The 20,538-nt window shown below is 43.0% G+C and overlaps 1 protein-coding gene across 4 annotated transcripts in view; it reads left to right on the top strand.

Moving 5' to 3' along the window:
* The window catches only part of ankrd6b (ankyrin repeat domain 6b), a 201,692-nt gene that overhangs the window by 139,461 nt on the left and 41,693 nt on the right, over nucleotides 1-20,538 (top strand). For all 4 annotated transcript variants that reach the window (XM_080192773.1, XM_080192770.1, XM_080192771.1 and 1 more), the window contains 2 exons: nucleotides 10,222-10,320; nucleotides 19,480-19,578. In XM_080192773.1, coding sequence (XP_080048899.1) covers nucleotides 10,222-10,320; nucleotides 19,480-19,578 — 198 coding nt within the window. The remainder of the gene's footprint in view (nucleotides 1-10,221; nucleotides 10,321-19,479; nucleotides 19,579-20,538) is intronic.

The following is a 20,538-nucleotide window of genomic DNA, read 5'->3' as shown; positions in this document are numbered from 1 at the left end:
ATCATTCTCTGTTGTGGGGAGAGAGGAGTGCAGATCATTCTCTGGTGAGAGGTTGGGAAGGGAGGAGGAGGCAGATCAAATGTACCTTTGAGGGCGTGGGTGGGGGAGTGAGGCCAGACTATTCTCTGCGGGAGGGGGGGGGGGTGAGGGGGAAATGAGGCCAGATCATTCTCTGGGGGGAGGGGTGGATGGAGGCCAAATCATTCTTTGGGCAGGGTGGGGTGGCCAGATCATTCTCCCGGGGGATCATTGTCTGGAGGAGGGGGAAGGGAGGGAAGTGAGATCGTTCTCTTGCGGCGGGGGTCGCAGTGAGGCTAGATCATTCTTTGGGGGAGGGGGGAGGGAGGAGGGAGGCCAGATCATTCTCTAGCAGGGTTGGGGGGTGGGCGGGGTGGGGGGTTGGTGGAGTGAAGCCAGATCATTCTCTTGGTGGGGGGAGGGGTGGTGGAGGCATCACTTTTGATTTTCGCTCCCAGGCTGCTTTCTCCGCTTTTTGCGGCCTGGGAGCGCTCTTTAAATTTTCTTTCTAACTGCGCATGCGCAGTTCAGAGCTCCGATCGTTTTGGGCACGATAAGCCCCGCCCCACAGCACAATTCAGACCCACGATTTTTTTTTTCAGGTTGAGTGCATATGGAGGCGCCTGAAAGCAGATTTCCAAGTCAGATCTGAAATGTGCCCAGATTCAGCACTTAGAATGAAAATGATAAAGTTAGGCCCTAATCTAACCAGCACATCTTCAGACTGTGGGGGAAAACTGGAGCACCCGGAAGAAACCCACACAGACACGGGGAGAACATGCAAACGCCACTCAAAGTGACCCGAGGCCATAATTGAACCTGGTTCCTGGCGCTGTGAGGCAGCAGTGCTAACCATACTGCCACCATGCCACCCGTGTTTAATGTGGCTGTTTCTGGGACTCATTCTGTGTTTGACTCCTGCCCACTGAGATTACCTGTCGGAGAACTTCCAATGCAAGTCGCCCCGGTCTCTTGCTGCCTTTTTTCACTTTGCTCATCTTCTACTGACATCCCTCCCATCAATGTTACCAGGTTGCCAAAGGTTACGTTCATAGAAGCAAATAGCACAGAAGAGGCCCTTCACCCCATCGAGTCCGCACCAACACATGAGAAACACTTGAACTCCCACCTAATACTATCTGCCAGACTTGGCCCATAGCCCTGAATGCGATGATGTGCCAAGTGCTCATCCAGACACTTTTTAAACAATGTGGGGCAAATCAATTCCATCACCATCCCAGGTAGCACATTCCAGACTGTCACCACCCTCTGGGTAAAAATGTTTTTCCTCACCTCCCCCCTAGACTTCTTGCCCATCAACTCGAACATATGTCCCTATGAATCTACGTTATGAGTAGAAATTCTATAAATTGGGCTTGCATTCCTTGGAATACAATAGGATAGGGATGATTTGACTGAGGATTTTTGAATTTGAGAGGAATTGACCAGGTAGATGGCAAAGTTTTCTCCTGCCAGTGGAGGGGTTTAGGACAAGTAGACTTTAAAAATCAGAGTCAAGCGTTTGAGAACTTGAGGGACACTTCCTTATGCAGAGCATGGTGGAATTATAGCACTGTCTCACACAAAAAGCAGTTCAATTCATAATTTTAATGCTGAAATTGATAGACTTGTTTGGTGGGCAAGGGAATAAAAGGAGATAAAGCCAAGTCGGGTGAATGGAGCTAAACTATAGGTCAGCCATTCAATGGCAGAACAGGCTTGAGGTACTGAATGGCCTACTCCTCTGTTCTTTTGGTAACTATAGGAGCAACTAATCAGAACTTAGGAAATTTCAATCTTGTGGCTTGTTTGGGGACGTTGTCTTAAAAATTGCAACAAAAATGTCACCAACGTGTCTGAAAAATAACAATAGTTATGTTCAGTGCTGTTGTGCTTTATAGTACAGAGTATAACAAAGTTATTTCCTGTCTACATGAGCGCAATAAACATGGAAAGTACAGCAATTTCATCAAGCATCCTTTCTGGGTACATCGCAGCTTGGTATGGCTCCTGCTCTGACGAAGACCACAAGAAACTACAAAGGGTCATAAATGTAGCCCCGTCCAAGACGCAAACCAGCCTCCCATTCATTAACTCCATCTACACTTCCCGCTGCCTCGGCAAAGCAGCCGTATAATTAAGGAACCCCCACACCCCGGACGTTCTCTCTCCCAAGATACAAAAGTCTGAGATCACATACCAACCGACTCAAGAACAGTTTCTTCCCTGCTGCCATCAGACTTTTGAATGGACCTACATATGTTAAGATGACCTTTCTTTATATCCTGTAACACTACACCTTCTTTCCTTCTCTATGAACATAGAAACACAGGAGCAGGGGACCATTTGAACAGTATGCTTTGTCCATATAGTCTACATGAAACATACTTTTCACAGTACAACAATACATATGACAATAATAAATCAAATCAAAGCTGTTTATATGCAATTCTAAAGGTTATCTCTGGAACTCATTCATAGAGTCCTTGTGGGTTTCTTGAGCTTTTGCTAAATGTTGCTGCAGAAGTCACTGGGGACGTGCTTTTTTTATATACTCCAACTTTCTGCTAACTGAAGGAATAGAGTGTAGAAAGCTGAAATATTTCTGAGCTCTGCAGCCTTTGCTAATCTGTCAGCTTAACGCTTGCAGTCAGTTCACACAACATGATCAGAATTACTCCGCAGCATGGGTCATGCATAATGGCAACAGTGAACTTTAACAAGTTCTGGCTACGTAATTTTCCACCAACACTATAATGTTCTTCAGCTGTTTAACAGAGAAATTTGAACGAACAAATTTTGGGCAAAATAAACTGTGTATAAAAGTATGATCTACACTAATATGCTGCCGGGATAGTTTCCTGGAACAGTGTGTGTTGGAGCCGACAAGGGAGCGAGCTATCTTGGATCTGGTGCTATGTAATGAGGCGGGTAGAATTAGGGAACTTGCGGTGAAGGATCCTCTTGGGGAGAGTGATCATTGTATGGTGGAGTTTCTGGTGCAGATGGAGGAGGAGAAAGTGGGTTCCCGGACACGCGTCCTTTGTTTGAACAGAGGGGAGTACGGAAGGATGAGAGAAGAATTGGCGAATGTGGACTGGGAGAGCGCGTTGGAAGGTAGGTCTGCTGAGGGGCAGTGGAGGATCTTTAAGGAGATCTTTCTTGGTGCTCAGCAGAAATTTATTCCGATGGTCCGTAGGAGGAGAGGTAATAAGCCGTGGATAACGAAGGAGGTGAAGGAAAGTGTTAAAAGCGGAGGCGTTTAGAGTAGCTAAGAGTAGTGGGCGAGAAGAGAATTGGGAGAGGTTTAAATGTCAACAAAGATTGACAAAGAAGTTGATAAAGAAGGGTAGGAGAAACTATGAAGCTGGGCTAGCGCTTAATATAAAAAAGGATAGCAAGAGTTTTTATAAATATATAAAAAGGAAGAGGCTGGCTAGGGTGAACATTGGTCCCTTAGAGGATGAGAAGGGGGACTTAGTGGTAGGGGATGGGGAAATGGCTGAGGTCTTGAATAACTTTTTTGTTTCGGTCTTCACGGAGGAGGATGTGAATAATTTGCCGGATATTAGAGATGGAAAGGTGGTAGGACTGGAGGGTCTCGATGACATTACTGTTACTAGAGAGGTGGTGCTCGACAGACTGGAGGGGCTGATTGTGGACAAATCCCCAGGACCGGATGGAATGCATCCGAGGGTCCTGAAAGAAATGGTGGAGGTGATAGTGGATGCCTTGGTGGTTATTTTCCAGACGTCACTGGATTCCGGGGAAGTGCCGGAAGATTGGAAAACGGCTAATGTTACGCCGTTGTTTAAGAAGGGTGCCAGGCAAAAGGCGGGGAATTATAGGCCTGTTAGTTTAACGTCTGTTGTAGGTAAAATGTTAGAATCCATCATCAAGGAGGAAATAGCGAGTCATCTTGAGGGGAACTGCTTGATAGAGCAGACGAGGACGGTTTCGTTAAGGGGAAGTCGTGTCTGACAAATTTACTGGAGTTCAATGAGGATGTGTCTAGGGTGGTGGATAGAGGAGAGCCGGTGGATGTGGTCTTTCTTGATTTTCAGAAGGCGTTTGACAAGGTACCTCACAAGAGGTTATTGCAGAAGGTCAGGGGGCATGGAGTTGGGGGTAGGGTGTTAGCGTGGATAGAGGACTGGTTGTCAAATAGGAGGCAGAGAGTGGGGGTTAATGGGTGCTATTCGGATTGGCGGATGGTGACTAGTGGAGTGCCCCAGGGGTCGGTGCTGGGGCCTCAGCTATTTACCATTTATATAGATGATCTGGAGGAGGGAACCGAGTGTATGGTGTCGAAATTTGCTGATGACACCAAAATTGGTGGAAAGGCAAATTGTGCGGAGGGTGGGGAGAGTCCACAGAAGGATCTAGATAGGCTGGGCGAAAGGGCCAGGAAATGGCAAATGGAATTTAATGTTGGCAAGTGCGAGGTAGTCCACTTTGGTAGGAATAATGGTAGGAAGGATTATTACTTACGTGGAGAAAAACTGCAGCAGGCGACGGTGCAGAGGGACCTCGGGGTCCTTGTGCATAAGTCGCAAAAACCCAGCTTGCAGGTGCAGCAGGTGGTCAGGAAGGCGAATGGGATGCTGGCCTTCATCGCGAGGGGGATTGAATATAAAAGTAGGGAGGTCTTGCTGCGGCTGTATAGGGCATTGGTGAGGCCGCAGCTGGAGTACTGTGGGCAGTTTTGGGCGCCGTACTTACGCAAGGATATTTTGGCCTCGGAGGGAGTGCAGAGGAGGTTTACTAGGCTGATGCCGGAGTTGAGGGGGTTGAGCTATGAGGAGAGGCTGAATAAATTAGGCTTGTACTCATTAGGGTTTAGAAGAATGAGGGGAGATCTCATTGAGACGTATAAGATGATGAATGGGATGGATAGGATAGAGGTGGAGAGACTCTTCCCACTCAGAAAGGATAGTAGGACTAGGGGGCACAGCCTCAAGATAAAGGGGGGGCGGTTTAGAACGGAGTTGAGGAGGAACTTCTTCACTCAAAGGGTGGTGAATCTCTGGAATTCTCTGCCCGTTGAAGTGGTGGAGGCTACCTCGCTAAATATTTTTAAGACGCAGGTTGATGGGTTTTTGATAAGAGAGGGGATTAAGGGTTATGGGGAGAGGGCGGGAATGAGGAACTGAGCCACGACAGATCAGCCATGATCTTATTGAATGGCGGGGCAGGCTCGAAGGGCTAGTTGGCCTACTCCTGCTCCTATTTCTTATGTTCTTATGTTCTTATTTTAAATTGGATAGAGAAGCAGAGAGATCTGAAGTACAGATATACTGCAGTTTTTTTAAAAAATCTGAAAAAATAAAAATGGCTTTCTGGGATTTGTACAAAGGGGCACTAAATATAACAGCAAAGTAAATACTGCTGAAAGGAGAGACATAGTGCCAAACCTTTTCATCCTGCACTCATCAAGAAAGAATCCCAAAGCAAGCAAGAATCCCAAATTGGAAACGATCATAACAACTTATATCACAGGAGATAAATATACTAATTGGCATGGCAATTCAACTCAGCTTAGTCAAGGTGTTGCCATGGAGAAAGCAATGGGAAATAAAAGGTTCCCTAAGCTCCTGGGTAATTCAAAAAAGGCACAAGGCTTGAACATATTTCTTTTGTCTGCAAAGAACTGTTCTCTGCATAAGTAGTAAACAAGCTGCATTGTGAGCTTGACTTAAATTGGTTGTTAGTGTGGCACTCATGATTGTTTGGTACGTGCTGCCCAATTGTAGAATTGCATCTAACAGTAGACGTTTTGTTTTGAGTTTTGCAAATGCAGCCTGGTTGAGTACAGTCTACAAATATGTTCATTCTGTGCACGACATTATTAGGCAACTGGAGTATTGCAGGCAATTTTGGGCATGGAACTCAAAGAAAGAACCTAAGACCTCCAGAAAGGATATAGGGAAGATTCACCAGAATTTGCAGTAAAAGTAACAAAGCTGTTACAATGGCACACTCCACTCTAACAGTGCTCCTTGCGTATTAAAGAGGATTGAATAATTGTGATCAGAACCTTTACCTGTTTCTCTCTGACTTTTCTCTGCAGCCAATGGTACAGGAAATCAGGCCCACTTACTTTTATCCAACCATGTTCTTGTTTTTTTTTGAGCCAATTGCTTTCTACAGTTATGTCAACTAATTGTTCATAGTCTTCCTCCAGCATCTACAATGTCACTTCTGTCTTCACTTATACAAAACAATTAAAAGTATCTATTTAATATCTTTGCTGTCCACTATTTGACTCCCTCCATTTAATCCCTGAGCTGTCTTTCCTTCTCCTTAACTATTCCTTTGCATTTACTGTGCTTATTGTTCAGAAATTCATTGATCTGTGTGTTCCTGCAGAAATTGTAATATTGGTTCCTGCCTGGTAACAAGGCTGGAAACCACTGTGTGTGTTTTGATTGGTCCTTCATATCCATTCAAGTGTCGATGAAGAGCAGTTCAAAGGTCAAGTCAATTTTAGTCAGCCAATTAATCACGTGAAGAACAAAGTGATTAGCTTCATGCAGCTAAAATGCTGTCGTTAGCCCTGGAAGCCATTTAGTAACTGTGGAGATGGGGCTCAGACAAAGCTCCAGTGGTCACTTGTGTATTTACTTATTAGTCACAAGTAAGGCTTACATTAACACTGCAATTAAGTTACTGTGAAATTCCCCTAGTCGCCACACTGGCACCTGTCAGGGTCAATGCACCTAACCAGCACGTCTTTCAGACTAGGAGGAAATTGGAGCACCTGGAGGAAATCCACACAGACAGTGACCCAAGCCGGGAATTGAACCCGGGTCCCTGGGAACAGTGTTAACAACTATTCCGCCTGTAAACAGTGTCGTATTCCATGCTGCTGAGAGAATACAGCTCAGCAAAAACTTTGGGAGGCATGAATAGCCCGATGCATTGCAAGAGTTGAGGCTCAGGAAGTCCTATGTAACTAGGTGTGTTGAGAAGCAGGGAGAAGAGGCTCCAGGAAGCAGAGGTGTTGTGCTGAGCAGTCTTCAAGGCGGTCAGGGCTCAGGAGAGGTTCTGAGGAGCAAACCTGGAAGGGAGCAGTGGTTAAGGCAGTCTGAATTGGAGTGATGTTTGGAGGGAATTCCAGGGCTAGATCATATAATCCCTACAGTGCAGAAAGAGGCCATCTGGCCCATCAAGTCTGCACTGACCACAATCCCACCCAGGCCCTACCCCCATATCCCTAAACGTTTACCTACTAATCCCTCTAACCTACGCATCTCAGGACACTAAAGGGCAATTTTAGCATGGCCAATCGACCTAACCCCCACATCTTTAGATCTTCAAAGTTGAAGACTGGAAATAGCTCAAAAGGGAGACAGAGTTTCAAAGAGATTGTGTAACCTACAGTGAATACTAATATCAGAGTAGGTTACTGAGAAATCTATGCAATCTGTCGCATCTACCATTTATTGTACAGTGTGGTGTGTTTGACCACAGTAATTCACATGTACCTCAACTTGAATCTGAATGTTATCAAGTGTAAGATAGATCTTGTAAATTGTTTTATCTTTCTAAAATTGGATAAGAGATTTGTTTTATTTTTGCACATTCAAAATCCATGCAGTCTTGTTCCAAAAGGAGGTGTCTTTAATGTCAAAGTTAACAACTTAAACACAGTCGGGGACCAGGGGACCAAGGGACCAACCTCCCCCATGTCTGTACAGGGATTGTAATAATGGACTGTACAGTTTTCTTTCATTTCTTCTATTTATCCTTTTCACATTCTCTTTATCTTACATTGTTATTACTATTGTTACAAGACACTTCAAGGAGAAATAATTAAAAATGGGTGTTGTACCAGAAGAAGAGAGGTTGGGAGAGGTGACCAAAGGCTTGGTCAAAGAGTTGGATTTTAAATAGGGCTTGGGTACCTGTTAGAGTATGTGAGGATCCTCCAGTGTAAGTACTCATTGCTTATCAGGATGAACAGTTAATTGAAATAGTCACTGGGTCAGAATCCTGGAACCTGCTGTCTAACAGCACTTCCATCATGTTGACTACAACAGTTCAAGGAGAAGGTTCACCAACCCATTGTACCCATTCTTAAGGGTAACTAAAGATGGGCAATAAAATGCTGTCCTCATCAGACACCTATACCCCAGATATAACATTTTTTTAAAGAAACACTTGCCAAGACTACTTTTCCAAAATTGTATCCTCCAATTTAAGAGCAGAACAACGTTCAGGAACAGCAAAACTTTAAAGAAGCGCTAAAATAATGGTGTCACTTAAGAAGACGCTGGGTAGAATTCTTCCATGTCATAAGAACATAAGAAATAGGAGCAGGAGTAGGCCATCTAGCCCTTCGAGCCCCCCCCCGCCCATTCATTAAGATCATGGCTGATCTGAAGTGGATCAGTTCCACCTTCCCGCTTTCTCCCCGAAACCCTTAATTCCCTTGTCTATCAAAAACCTATCTACCTGTGACTTAAATATATTTAGCGAGATAGCCTCCACCACTTCAATGGACAGAGAATTCTAGAGATTCACCACCCTTTGAGTGAAGAAGTTCCTCCTCAACTCTGATCTAAACTGCACCCCCCTTATCTTGAGGCTGTGCTCTCTAGTCCTGCTATCCTTTCTAAGCAGGAAGAATCTCTCTACCTCTATCCTATCCATCCCCTTCATTATCTTATACGTCTCTATGAGATCCCCCCTCATCCTTCTAAACCCCAACGAGTATAGACCCAGTCTATATAGTCTCTCTTTATAGTCCAACCCCCTCATCTCCGGTATCAGCCTAGTGAACCTCCTCTGCACTCCCTCCAAGGCCAATATATCCTTGTGCAAGTGCGGCGACCAAAACTGTACTCCAGCTGCAGCCTCACCAGTACCCTGTACAGTTGCAGCGAGACCTCCCTACTTTTATATTCTATCCCCCTCGCTATAAAGGCCAACATTCCATTCACCTTCTTGGTCACCTGCTGCACCTGCAGACTGGGTTTTTGTGACTTGTGAACAAGGACCCCCAGGTCCCTCTGCACCGTAGCATGCTGCAGCTTTTCGTCTTTTAAATAAATAATAAAAACAATAATGTCCCTGCCAATTTGTTCAATGGGCTGGGGGTGAGGGGGAGGTGGGGAGGAGACAGGGGGCTGGTGTAGAATTTGGCAGGAGCCCAGAATTTGGTCTTATCCCAGCATGAATTTCCTGCAGGCGCTCCTACTGATGTCTGCCATTGGCTGAAAGCTTATGAGAAACCGGCATTCACTAATGGGATAGAAACTAGAAGCAGGAGTTGTCCATTTGACCCATCGTGCCTGCTCCGCCATTCATCTTGATCATTAAATTCAATATTCTGATCCCCCCCTCCCCACCATATCCCTTGACCTCTTTAGCCCAAAGAGCTATATCTAATGCAGATGAAGGCTAAACCAAATCTTCCGCCCACATCCAATTATCCATGATGCTGGAGGGAAAACACCCTGGCACAAAACATGTTTGGCATGCAGATATTGAGACTCACCTGAACAATGCCTGGGGCTGCCTCCAGAGTTTGGGATGGTGACAGCCCTGGACAGCTATTGACAGGAGGAGCTTTCAGATTCAGTGTTTTGGAAGAAGTCCATCTTCCGGCCTCAGAATGTTTCTGCACATCCATCTGTTTTTTTCAGGAGGACAATCTTCATTTTCAGAAAGTCCACAATAATGGGTCAGGTCAGTGATGTTAGGTGCATTTTCAATATGATGCCCAGATACGACATTCCAAAGGGCCTGCCCAACCACCAAGACTAATTAGAATGTCCCATCGAAACATTGGTGGAAGAAGAATTCAGAACATTTTAAAAGGGGAGTTTGAAAAATGAACATTTAACTGCAGTTCAGGACAGGGTCAGGAATGAGGCATAGTTGATAGCTTTTCAAAGTGTTAACACAGGTGCAATTGGGTAAATGACCTCCTGCTGCAAACTTCGATGGCTACTTTTTGCTGTGTTCTGATTGTTAGAAGGATAGATATTCAAAGTGTCTACAGTGAAACCAATAGAGAGCATCTGGATAAGGAAGAGAAGAAAGCTCAGAATCAAACCATGAAGTACGCCTCTGCTGACCATGTGGGGGACAGGTTTGGAATTGAAAACATTGCAAGACAATCTCTGTCTGAGCGAGATTAAGTGAAGCCTTTATGTATTAAACCATCTCTCATTGTTGCCTGCTTGATATTTTCAGCATGGACGTACTGCACTGCATTTGGCTGCCTACAAGGGCCACATTGACGTTGTGCGAATTCTGCTGAAAGCCAGTTGTGACCTGGACATCCAGGATGATGTAAGTCAAAAGTGATTGAATTACCTGTCATCAGATTTCCTCCTTCCTTGCCTCGCGTTTCACTCGTATCTCACAGCAAATATGTTTCTGGAGAGGGATTGATGAAATAATCAAACGTTTTGCCATAAGTAGTTGAAATCTTCCTTGTTGACGAATTAAAAGTATCTTATGGTCTTCTTCAGCAAGACAGTTAATTTTAACGTCGCTGCTTCACTCTGCTCTATCAGACAATATCACCTCGATTTTGTGGTAGCAACAAGACGAGGGCACTCATTGCTGGCCAGGAACAAAGCTGGCCACAAAGATCTAGTGATCTCTGGCACGGTTTCCCCCTTTCCTGATGGCAGTTTAAATCTGGTGCCGAGTCCAGTGGTATCTCGATATGCAGGAGCAGTGACATAACAAGCAAGTAAGGAAGCGCTCACAGTCATGAACAGTGAACCAGCAGGCTAAAAAGCACATCATATTCTTCACTTTTTAATTTCAGTTTTCAGATGGCACAATTTAAAAAAAAAAGATTGGATTAAGATAGAAGATAAAATAAGAGTAAATTTTTTTTTTCAAAATGAGGAATTTATTTTGCTATAATGGAGAAATTTAACATTCCACAAGCACAAAATTAGCTCTTCAGCGATACTGACTTGCTTTGTTGCCTTTTCTAGTTAAGGATCAAGAGCCTCAGGACATTCCTGGGAATCAATAGATTCCTGTGGGCCGTCCAGCATATTTTATGGCTCACCTGTCTGTTACGTTGGAGCTACTGGGGATCTTCCGTGAGGTCTGTATAGGCTGTGTATGTTTATTGATGTCTCTTTTCTTTACATCCACAGGTGATTTGGTCCGCCTTGTTGGCCAGCAAGGGGCATACACGCGGTGGGTCGTGCGAGGGCTGCTCTTGGATGTTGCTTTGAGAGTTGCCTAGTGCTTCACATCGTTAGTGTACGCTTAAATTGGACCAATTGACGGGCAACACGACAGTTCTGTGACTATCACTGTTTGCTGTGCAGATACAGGGACCCGGGTCGGATCTCTGACTTGGGTCGGTGTCTGTGGGAGTTTGCACATTCTCCCTGTGCTTGCATGGGTTTTCTCCGGGTGCTCTGGTTTCCTCCCACACCCCAAAAATGTGCTTTTAAGCTGATTGGTGTTAATAAATTGTCCCTAAATTAGACCTCCCTTAATCTGGCACACATGTAATTCTCTAAATTTGCACCCCTTTATTGTGGAGTCCAAGAGGCGTAGACAAAAGTCGTAGGTAGAAGAAGGATTGGAATGACGCACTCACTGAGTTAAAATTGGCGGTGTGGGCTTGTAGGGCCAAAGGGCCTGTTTCCTGTGCTGTGTTGTCCTTTGTTCTTTGTTCAAAATATTGAGAGTGAGAAATCCTCTTAGACCATAAGACAGGAGCAGAATTTGGCCACTTGGCCCACTGAGTCTGCTCCGCATTTCAATCACTTCTGATATTTTTCTTATCCCCATTCTCCTGCCTTTTCCCCAAAACCCTTATTAATCAAGAACCTATCTATCTCTGTCTTAACGACACTCAATGACCTGGCCTCCCAGAGCCTTCTGCGGCAAAGAGTTCCACAGATGCACCACTCTCTGGCTGAAGAAATTACTCCCTGTCTCTGTTTTAAAGGATTGTCCCTTTAGCCTGATGTTGTGCCCTCTGGTTCTAGTTTTTCCTGCTAATGGAAACATCCTTTCCATGTCCGCTCGATCCAGGCCTCGCAGTATCCTGTAAGTTTCAATAAGATCCTTCTAAACTCCAACAAGTTCAGACCCAGAGTCCTCAACCCATTCCTTACGGTGAGGGTGGATTCTACAGTCCAAAGCAATAGAGTTCCTTTGTACTGTCAATATTTCAGTTAATGTGAACATTCATGATACAATATTTTAAGATGATAACCTGCATCTAACAACCTTAGCAGTAACTGTGGAGTTGATATGTTAAAAAAGCCAGTTCCACCGTATTACATGTGTTTTTATAGTGAAACTAACAGCATAAGAGTGGAGATTCACTTCCATTGATTGCAGTCCAAACAGCGCAAACGGTGGTCCTCAACAGTGTAACTTCTGTAGAGCTAGAACCACTGACAGCAACATCTGAATTTTCTTGTTATTAGAGTCATAAAGGTCTATAGCATGGAGACAGGCCCTTCGGCCCAACTTGTCCATGCCACCCTTTTTTAAAACTCCAATTATCCACATTTGGTCCATATCCCTCTATACCCGTAGTACCCATGTAACTGTGTAAACGCTTTTTAAAAGACAAAATTGTACTCACCTCAACAGCTACCTCTAGCAGCTTGTTCCAGACAGGCACCAACCTCTGTGTGAAAAAATTGCCCCTCTGGACCCTTTTGTATCTCTGCCCTCTCATTTTAAATCTATGCCCTCTAGTTTTAGACTCCCCTACCTTAGGGAAAAGCTGTTAACTATCTTGCTGATCTATGCCCTTCATTATTTTATTGACCTCTATAAGATCACTCCTCAGCCTTCCACACTCCAGAGAAAAAAGTCCTATTCCATCCAGTCTTTCCTTATAATTCAAACCATCAAGTCCTGGTAGCACCCTAGTAAATCTCTTCTGCGTTCTTTCTAGTTTAATAATATCCTTTCTATAATAGGGTGACAAGAACTGTACATGGTATTCCAAGTGTGGCCTGATCAATGTCTTGTACAGCTTCAACAAGATGTCCCAACTCCTGTATTCAATGTTCTGACCAATGAAACCAAGCATGCTGAATACCTTCTTCACTAATTTGTCCACCTATGACTCCACTTTCAAGGAGCAATGAACCTGTACCCCTAGACCTCTTTGTTCTATAACTCTCCCCAAAGCCCTACCATTAACTGAATAAGTCCTGCCCTGGTTCAGTCTACCAAAATGCATCATATTTGTCAGCCCACTAGCCCAATTGATCAAGATCCCGTTGCAATCTGAGATAACATTCTTCACTGTCCACTATGCCACCAATCTTGGTGTCATCTGCAGACTTACTAACCATACTTCCTATATTCTGATCCAAAGCATTAATATAGATGATAAATAACAGTGGACCCAGCACCGATCCCTGAGACACACCGCTAGTCACAGGTCTCCAGTTTAAAAAAACAATCCTCCACAACCATCCTTTGGCTTCTGTCATCAAGCCAATTTTGTATCCATTTAGCTACCTCACCCTGGATCTGTGAGATTTAACCTTATGCAATAACCTACCATGCAGTACCTTGCTTAAGTCCATGTCAACAACATCAACTGCATTGCCCTCATTTACATAGTTACCCCTTCAAAAAACTCAAATTAAATTTGTGAGGCATGATTTTCCACTCACAAAGCCATGCTGACTGGCCCTAATCAGTCCTTGCGTCTCTAAATGCCTGTCGATCCTGTCTCTCAAAATACCTTCCAACAATTTACTCACCACAGATGTGAGGTTCACTGGCTTGTAGTTCCCAGGCTTTTCCGTGTAGCCCTTTTTACACAAAGGCACAACATTTACCACCCTCCAATCTTTAGGCATCTCACCCATGACTATTGATTCAAATATCTCTGCCAGGGGATCTGCAATTTCTTCCCTAACCTCCCACAATGTCCTAGGGATTTATCTACCTTGATGTGCTTTAAGACTTCCAGCGCCCCCTTCTCTGTAATATGTACACTCTTTAAGACACTGCTATTTATTTCCCAAGTTCTCTAACATCTATGCTTTTCTCAACAGTAAATTCTGCTGAGAAATATTCATTTGATCAAAAGGTTATGTGCAGAATATTTTTAGCAAACCACTCAGTTTCAAGGGCAACTGGGGATGGGCAATAAATGCCGGCCAGCCAGTGACACCCATGTTCCATAAATGAATAAAAGGAAAAAAAAGAAACAGCTTTATTAGATCACCCTTTGTCTTTTTCAGTTAAGCGAAGTATTAGTGGAGTTTATCCAAACTGTTCTCTTAATTTAACAATCTAAGCTATGGCACCATCTAGTAAATCTGCATTGTCTTCCATCCCTGAGATTCTGTACCAAAGCTAAATGCTGTGCTCCAGATGATGTCAAATCAAGACTCTGCACAGCTCAACCATCTCTTTGATGTTTTTGACTTCCAACCTTCCTGAGATAAAGGCCAGCATTCCATTAGCTATTTTGCCGCTGTTCATTGTTCTTTAGTGATTTGTATACATGAAGTCGAAACGCCAGCATTGGACTGAGTTACAGTTCAACAGATTTATTTGTTATAACGAGCTCGTGATACCAAATAAACCTGTTGGACTTTAACCTAGTGTTGTTAGACTTCTTATTGTATATGTGAACACTGAAACACTTTGTTCCTCCAGAGCTGCCCACCTTATATGCTGAACAAAGTAGCCTGATTTGTCTTTCTCAGATTCAAAATAGATGACCTCCCACTTTGCCACTTGAATTCTAAACATATATTTAACCGTCAATATAGTCTGTGCCCTGCTGTAACATCTTGTTCCCGTCCATACCATTTACTCTGCCTCCTAACCTCAACTTGGATTAACTCCTGAGGTGGGCGTTCAAAGTTGGGATTTTTCAATGGCTTGCTACGCCATTTCACAGGGATGTAAAGATGCAACTACTTTGCTTTCAGCCTGGAGTATGCAACCGGATGGAAGAGGCAGATCTCTTTCCCTCATTTGTGAATCAGATGGATATTGACAATATGGATATGTCGCTACCATTAGCTTTTTACTCATTAATTTTTATTCAACAGAATTTAAATTCCCTAGCTGCTGTGTAGGATTTGAAGTGATGTCTCCAGAGCATTAGTCCCAGCCTCTGGATTAATAGCCCAGTAACACAACTGCTGCACTATCATACACAAAATTGCAGCTCTATAATAGCACTTCCTGTCCCAATACCATTAAATTTGAGGCAATTATGTAAAGAACAAAACTTGACCTTCCAACATTTGGGAAACATTTCCTTCAGGCTGATTAGGGTATCAAGTTGAAGAATGACCTCCAGTGGTTTAAATTGGGATTTCTATGTTTTCAACGAAATGGTTCAGTTGTGCAAAACACAAAATCCCTGATAATGCTTTCAATCTGCTAACCAATCATGTAAAACCTTATTCAGTCTCCAATCATATTTCTGATTGGCTGACAAATATTCACCCACCTTAGAAGTTTGGATGTCATCAAGGGTATTGTTGATCAGGTGAAGCAGAAGATAAAGAAGTAAAAAGATCAGGAGGTTAACAATTACGTTCTGCAAATCTACCCAGCACTTTCTGATTGCGGGGCTTGCTTGTTGCATTATTATGTTATGAATCAGATTATTCCAGTGCTGATCTGTACCTTTGCTGCAGTGATAAAAATGTCTTCACGTTATTAGAAACTATCACTTCATAATTTAAATCAAAATCTTATAGCATATTCTATTAATGTGCACTTCATGAAACTTCCTGTACTATCAAGAGAATTTGAGGAGTGATTTGTTTGGAAAAAGCTTTCTGGTCCATTTTTGGGTCTGTTTTAAATGTTGGTTCAATACCTTCCTATTTTAGTTTTGTGGTTTATCTGAAACCGCAGACAATAACGGATCTACAGGATGACACCTTCAACAATGCAGCACCTGCTCAGTACTAGTGTGCCAGCTCTGGAATAATTCTTTTACTCTCCAGCCTTCTGATGACAAGGCAATTGTAGTAACAGCTGAGGCTAAGTAAAATCAACAACTTCTAATTATGAAGTAGCTTTCATGCATCACAGTTATATAGGGGAATAGATGATGGAACAAGATGGGAGAGAGAAGACGGGAAAACTCGTGTTGTAAAAAATGGAGTTTAAGGCAGCTTCTAAAGGTAGTTGAAATAGTAGAGAGGTGGTGGGTACTGAGGACATATTTGTACAGAATAGATGGCTGACTCTGACGCAAGTCGTCACATAAAGGGAGGTGGGGATTGGATAAAAGGGTTTGAGCGGGGGAACTAGGTCTAGAATTGCAGGAATTGAAGACCCAAATAAGATTTCAGAGTTAATGTATGGGAAACAAGGGACAGAACTTTTGAAAGGAATGCGATCGGGACCAGCATAGGCAGTCATTGAAAATCACAGTTCCAGTTGTCAGCTGTAGATCCCAGTGCCTCTGGGGCAGTCTCAGATTTCCAAAGGGATGGAGAGATGGAATGGGGAAGGTGCGCATCACCAATTAATGGCCTCTTAAGCTCCTTGGGAACTTGCTAAGGGGCCAAAGTCGACTAGAGTCAAATTTTCAAAAGCCTTTTTGGGAGAGCACAAGCAGTCTTGTGCACATCAGTCTAATTCTCCTCGGGACCCAGAAAACTTTATTTACAGTGGTGTCTTTCACAAATTTCTGGGGTGAACCAGCACTTGCATGAATGCTGGTCCTCCCGTGTTCTGGAACTATCCACTTCTAAGATGTTTGCTGAATTTGACAAAGCAACAGTGACCTCCAACATGGCTTTGCTGCTGTTGCTAGGCAGGCAGCTCCCATCTCCTGGACACACTTGGTGCCTCTGATTGGGCACCAAGCTTGCCTCTTGACCATTTACATTATTTACATCTAATAATCAGATCTAACAATAGCCACACAGCCCGGGTGTGAGGTCGGGACTCAGAATTCATCTGGCTGTCAGATTCCTGACCCCACATTGAACATCTGGCCCAAGGAATCTGTGAAGGTCAGCAACGACCGGGGGAAATGGTGTTGGTGTGAGAGAGGATGCAGGTAGCAGAGTTTTAATGCTTAAGTAAAGGACAAAATACGTAGGTTCACTTAAATATCAATCTCATAAAGATACAAATTGGAGTCATTCATCTGACGGATATGCAATGAGTTTCAACCAGATAGAATATTAACTTAAGGCCTGAAATGTAAGTATTTATAAAGACTAAATTACAGTGAAAGTAATTGAGTTGGAGGAGAGCTGATTTATTTCTGACAATTAAAGTTATCTACCATTTGTCATTCCAAGTGTAGATGCCCATTTAATGATGTGATCATTGTTAGTTCGGGCAGTTGAACGCCCTGGCATTGAAATTAACTATTACAAGTGTAGAATCTCATCCCTTCAGATACAAATTGTTGTTGGAGCTTTTAAAAAATGTCAAATTTAAAAATTGCCTTTTCTTTCTGTGTCTTTCTCTTAAACTGCTCTTTTCTCATTTGGTCCAAATCTCATTTGACATTGCATTCATTCTTTGCACTGATCATTTCATAACTTTTCCTTCAGATTGATTAATGAGAGGTGCTTTTCCTGTTCACTCAGGTTCTCACAGCACCATTGTTAGTTCATACTTTAAGCAAAGCTTAAATATTTATTTACATTAACGTGCAAGGGCAAGTCTAACTAACTGCAGATGCTGTTAGGTACTTCGTTCCTGCAAAATCTGGACAATTGTTTCTCTTTAGTACAACCTAACTTTTCAACATTCCATGCAACCTCTTCTTATTAAATTGTTACTAGGATAAATAAATGAGTCTGAATGTTAGCATTGTATAATATTAAAATATTTTAGTTATTATTACTCATTTTCACAGTGAAAACATCTTTCTGCAGTGTCTTTGTGAAAATCTGTATTCTCCTGTGTATTTGTGAAATGATACAATTTTCAGTTTAAAGTTTATTTATTAGTGTCACAAGTAGGCTTACGTTAACTCTGCAATGAAGTCACTGTGAAAGTCCCCTAGTTGCCATACTCTGGAGCCTGTCCTGCTCCACTGAAGGAGAATTTAGCATGGCCAATGCACCTAACCAGCACATCTTTCAGATTGTGGGAGGAAACCGGAGCATCCAGAGGAGACCCACACAGAAACAGAGAGAATGTGCAAACTCCACACAGACAGTGACCCAAGCCGGGAATTGAACCCGGGTCCCTGGCGCTGTGAGGCAGCATTGTTAACCACTGTGCCACCGTACTGTGGCATTATTAGACTAGTTTGCAAGTGAAGGCAGTATCTTCAGGATACATTTATACATTTGTGCATTTATACACAAGTTTATTTCAGCACATCTGTAGTTCACATCAGTGAACATGTGTGAAGGCACATCAGCCTTCAGGTTTGGGCAGGCAGTTTGATCAATTTATATCTGGCAAACTAGCACACTGATAATGCAAACTCTTAAAAGCAGAGGCAGAGAGCTATCAGAATGAAGATCTGTCTCACTGAAGTTGTAGATGTCTCATGTTTTCAGACTTCCTTCATCACCATGTGAAAATCTTTGAAAGGAATCCTCACCAGAAGTAACTGTGATGTTATTTAGTTTTTATACTCTTAAAAACTGTCCTGTGTTGAGTCTGCTGAGGTGGACCCCATAAAATTTCAATTATTTTGCAGATAGATTCTTTACAGGTCAATTCTTTCGGACCATGTCTCATTTTCTTTGTGTCATTAATTTAATCTTTTTGTACCTCTTGGCCATTTGTCGTGGGTGTGAGGTGTTTGCTGCACCTCCCTGGCTCCTGGTGATCGTATTAAATATCAGTACAACGATAAAGCAATTCACTTGACAAGTTTTAGTTCTTGGCAATTTGACATTTTAAACCCAGCTCTGTTTTTTAGCATTTAACAGTAAGTTGCTTTGGAAGTATTCTAAATGAAACAATTGTAAACTTTAAGATCTGGCTTTAACCCTGTCTATGTGGCAGGATTAAGGAATCGGGGAGGTAAATAACAGTTGGGCGTTAATGCCTTTTGATATGTTCACATCCATCCTCATTTCAACTGCAGGGTCTCCAGCAGTTTTGGGGCTGCTTATCCCACGCAGGCTACCATCTTGTAAGTATTTAAATTTGAGTTCTGGCAAGGTAATTTGGATCCCAAAACAATATAACCTGGCAATTGAGGTAGCTGCATCCTTTGTTTGACTTGCCAGGGCAACTTGCTGCCAGACATTGCCAGAAGCGGCCCAGAATGGTAACATATTAAGATTTTTTTTTGAAGGGTTCCTTTGAGTCTAGACCAACAAATGTGTTTCCAAAAAGGCAGCAGCATACAAAAACGTTCAAATTGTCACGTTAAATTGAAAATTAAATGTTGTGGTGAACAAAACTGTTAGATAGCCTGGGCATAACAATGGGATTGATCCAGTTTCTTAAGTGTCAGGTAAATATTCAAGCCCTCACATTTTAACCCATTCCTTATTTTCCCTTTCTACTTCTGTGTGGTAGAGTAACCAAACAGCCTTGCATCGGGCAGCCATTGTGGGCAATACTGAAGTCATCTCTGCGCTCGTTCTTGAGGGGTGTTCTCTAGACCGTCAAGACAAGGTGAGCAAGACTTAACGTTACTTCACAAAAGACATGTAAATGGCTGCAGTTTTCTCTTGAAAGAGGAGTGACTTTCACCATAACAGAGAGGACTTCTGCCATAGTGAAAAACCCAGAAATTGCTGAAAATCTGAAACCAGCACTTGCCATCTTTGTGGGGGCAGGACTGGATTTGAGCTGGGGTTTCCGCATGTGTGATTCGTGGAGGCAGCTGGCCATTTAAATCACCAGCTAGCTTTCTGAAATACAATTCTGAAAGAATTCCGAAGTGTACAGAATGAAATAAGTAAGAGAAGGTTCAAACTTGGTGGATATGTTTGGAGACACCTCTTGATGTCCAAAGTAAGGCACTCTTTGGAATTGTTAAAAATGAAGATGACTCTGCACTTACAAAATCATTGGAGCTGTCAAGGAACAGCCCAGCTGTCAAGGACATTTTAAGGAGCTGTCCAGGAGGTGTCAAACTTGACAAAGCTGTCCCGAAAGTGTAAAAAGCTGTCAAGGAGCTGTCCAAGAAGTGTTAAAGCTGTCAAGAAACTGTCCAAGGATCCTGGGTGAGTTAGCAGGGATGGATTAGGGACAAAGTGCAGAGGACATTGGTTGGCGTGAGCTCGTACTAAGTTGATGCACAGTAAGGGGCAATGAGGTGGGTACTGAGGCACTAAGTTAGCAAAGGAGGTACTGTTAAGAACACAGTTGATGTTAAATACCAGGGCATTCCAAATCTCAGAAGGGAAACTTGAAACATCTGGCATCAACTATGTTTTTCCATTTTAGTGTAATTAGAAGAATAATGTGAAAAGCAGAAAATGATGTTCCAGGCATCTTTGTGATGATATTAAATAAAATAAATGCTCATTAAACAATGAAATACACAACATGAAAATTAATTAGAAACACACTTAACTAACTCAATGGCTATATGCAGTATCCCTAAATTTATCTAGTTTCAAATCTCTT

Source organism: Carcharhinus amblyrhynchos, chromosome 7 (assembly GCF_965287045.1).
Source record: "Carcharhinus amblyrhynchos chromosome 7, sCarAmb.v2.hapA, whole genome shotgun sequence".
Taxonomy (NCBI): Eukaryota; Metazoa; Chordata; class Chondrichthyes; order Carcharhiniformes; family Carcharhinidae; genus Carcharhinus; species Carcharhinus amblyrhynchos.
This window is presented reverse-complemented; position numbering and strand designations above follow the sequence as displayed.